We start from the raw sequence: 3,531 nt of genomic DNA, 5'->3' as shown, positions 1-3,531 counted from the left end.
TTCTAGAATACGATTCTGCATGACTTGAGCAGGGCTTGGTTTGGCTATTACTGGCCGGATCAACTTTTTTAACTGTAAAACAAAAATGTCATCATCATTTTCATCCCAGCCGAATGTCATGTGTTTCAGAGACAACCCATCCACCCAAATGAACGAACGTAACGAAGCAAGGTGATACTTCTCCATGGCCCAAAGATGTTCCTGTGCTGGTGGCACGTAAAAAGCACCTAACCCACACTCTTGGAGTGATTGGCATCCAGCTGTAGAAACTTTGCCAGATCTGATTGGAGCCTGGTGCAACCTCCTGGCTTGCCAGTCCCCAGTCAAACCGTCCAACCCATGCCAGCATGGAAAATGGACGTTAAATGATGATGACGATGATGATGAATGTCACTACTCGTATGACAGGGACTCACATAATGTAAAGACAAGGACGGACACACACACAAATGGCCTTTCACGCTGTTCCTATCTGCCAAACCCACTCACAAGGACTTGGTTGGCCCAGGGCTGCAGTAGAAGACACTTGCCCAAGGTGCCTTGTAGTGAGATTGAACCAGAAATCATGTGGCTGGGAGGCAAACTTCCTAACCCCACAGCAATACCTGATGTAGTCAAAAAATAGTTTGTATTGTTTCAAGGCCAGGTGTAGGGTTAAGAAAAAAAAAACAGGTAGGGTCAGACGGAAACCTGTTATTTGTTGAGGGACCTCATTCAAACAAGGACACTGGTATTAGTTCCAAGGTCAGCGACAATATTTACCTTGTCATTACACTGTCTGTTGGCTGCTGCTGCATGGGCAACTCTCTTCTTACCATCGTCCATGGATGGAGGTTGCACCACTTCCCTTTTCTAGAGAAAACAAAACATGAAAAAAAAAAAACATTTATTACTTTATTGAAGAGCTAAGTCTGTGTACAAAGACAAGTGTTCATAGGATATCACATGGAAACAGAGGATTTGAGAACATAATACCAGATAACAGCATCAGTGTATATGGTGCTGGGAAACTGTGGAGAAGCCTGGTGTGTGTGTGTGCTTGTCTCCCTCCACCACATGACAACACTCAATTTATATAATATCTGATAGTACAGTTCTTGACATAATCTAATACCTGGAATTATGATATATAACCCTTCACCATAATACCTGATAATATATTATACCAGGCGCTAAATTGTCTGAGAATATAACATCCTTGACAAAAGTACTTGAGAATAAAGTACCCCTGACAGAATACCTGATTATATAGTACCCTTGGCTAGAGTGCTTGAGAATTTGTACCTCATGATATCTTTTCTAAGGACATAATATACTCTCCTTCATTTTCTACAATGCTCTTCCACCTATTTGGTAGACTTGCAAGGTCCCTCTTCCAAAATTCACTTGCCCATGACGAAAAATACTCCTCCAATACTGTTCTGACCTCGTTTACAGAATTTTCATTTTTCTGTCCAAATGATTTTGAAGACTGCAGAATAAATGATAATCAGATGGGGCAATATCCAGTGAATATGGTGGGTGGAGTATCGTTTCCCATTCAAACTGCTCCAGCCTTGGAATGTCTTCCTCGCTATGTGCGTGTGTGTTTGTCTCCCACCACCACATGATACCACTCAATTTATTCCCATTACTGTTACAACAACAACAACTGCTACCTCTGCCATCACCAAGAGAGATATCATTGCTATTTCTAGCAGGCTGAATGACCACACAGGAGTTCCCTCAGCAGTTCACAAACAAGGAAGAAATTTACTCCTCGTGTGTCTGATGAAACAGTTGTAAGATATTGCAAAATCCCTGGAGGCTGATGCAACACGACTGACATGTTATCACTCCTGCAATTAAGCAATCTTTGCTTCATTAATCTTCGTTACAACATCAACCACAAATTTTTGTTCTTTTTGTTTGGCTAAGAATGTTCTGGAATACAGCTAATACCGAGGCTAAGAACTTCGTCCTGCTAGAAATAGCAGCCAAATCTCCATCAAATCACACCTTACTGTCTTAAAAAAGAAAGGGCACATTAAATGAGGTAATCCTAAAAGCTTTAGAGTGTATTTTATCAAAGGTCTGTCCACTCAAGGTTGACCTATAACTAAAACTCCTTATCAGATAATGATACAGCCGCTATGTGGTTGCTTTCATTGTTAGAAATAGCTGGTGAATTTACCTCAAATAAATCTTGACCATTTTAAATAAAGGACGTTACATTAGACATTGGAATGTCGGAGATTCCCATCGCCAAACCTCACCTGTTTCCAACTAAATTAACATTTCCCCATAGCCAGACATGTCATAAAAAAAAGTATGGGGGTGAGGTGGGATCTGTTTGATTAAAACCCTTCAAGTCATGCACCTTCACCAATAACCCTGTAGAAGTACCCTCATATGATTACTTAACAGAAAAAATAAAAGTGCTGCTATGGCAGATACAAAATGCCAGTGTTTAAATCCTGTATTCTGAAGTATTATTGTTTCCCGCTGGACGACGACTGCAACAGACCAGTTGTACAACAATAGATATAAGTCAAAGGGAGACTACTCTGGACAACGATTGCTGGAAATAGTCGCCAAATATCCCTTCAATTCGTTAAAAAGAGAGTTTCAAAGATCACTTACACACACACAAACTGTACTTGTTGGGTTTGCAGCTAATCAGCAACTCTGAGATATATTATGCATTGTATTCATTTATATTTGATTTTCTAAGAAGTTTTAACTTAAACAAGCACAAATTTGATACAACATCATTATATAGACATTTTACCATTAGTTTTACCCTAGAATTAACATATTTATAACATCTGAGTTAAGAAATCCTCTTTATATACCAAGTCTAATCAATCTGAGTAACCCTAACCTAAAACAGAGTCCACAGACAACATTTATAAAAAGTTCAGGTGCTGTGAGGTGAAAGGAGTTTGGAGGAAGGGACTCTGCTCATGACGGAATCAGGTTTTCTGTGAGTGTTGTTGTGATCAATGTGGTTAACATTCCTTTTTAGTCAAACAATGTCTTCAACGAGGGAATTCTTGAGAGTGACTATTCTGGGAGAGAAGGATAAGGATCAGGGGTTCGAGAAGGTGATGGAACTGTGGGCTGGAAGGTGTTGGTGAGTGAACTTTTCTTCTAACTGGGGTAACTGTGTACGTCTCCTCCAGCAAGGCACCTGTTCTTGTCTTTCTAGCATCCTGTAACCTCTCATCACCGGCCATAAAGCCCCTGCCCTTAATATTCTTTTGGTGGAATTCTACTTAACACATGGCATCTAACCCTCTCGTGACTTTTTTTTTTTTTTGAAAATTTCAGAAAATTTTTGTGAATGTGAGTTCTACACACGGGATATATGAATGAAAAAAAAAAATTTAATTTTTCAAGTTTTTATTTATTTAAATCAGTTTAAAATACAGATAGTCTGAATTTTTGGCTTAAACCCTAGCAAAAGGCCATTCAAATGTACTTATGCAGAGAAAGATATTAAGAAACATCAATACATCAGAGTGACAAACAAACGAGGCTGCTAAGAGG

General features: G+C 39.4%; 1 protein-coding gene across 1 annotated transcript in view; it reads right to left on the bottom strand.

Annotated features, from left to right (window-relative positions):
- LOC106876083 (RNA exonuclease 1 homolog) overlaps positions 1-3,531 on the bottom strand; it is a 42,462-nt gene that overhangs the window by 23,309 nt on the left and 15,622 nt on the right. Inside the window, exons 3-4 of the mRNA XM_052975966.1 lie at positions 763-852; positions 4-72 (exon numbers count right to left, since the gene is read on the bottom strand). Of these exons, the coding sequence (XP_052831926.1) occupies positions 4-72; positions 763-852 (159 nt within the window). The remainder of the gene's footprint in view (positions 1-3; positions 73-762; positions 853-3,531) is intronic.

This window comes from Octopus bimaculoides, chromosome 23, assembly GCF_001194135.2.
Source record: "Octopus bimaculoides isolate UCB-OBI-ISO-001 chromosome 23, ASM119413v2, whole genome shotgun sequence".
NCBI lineage: Eukaryota > Metazoa > Mollusca > Cephalopoda > Octopoda > Octopodidae > Octopus > Octopus bimaculoides.
This window is presented reverse-complemented; position numbering and strand designations above follow the sequence as displayed.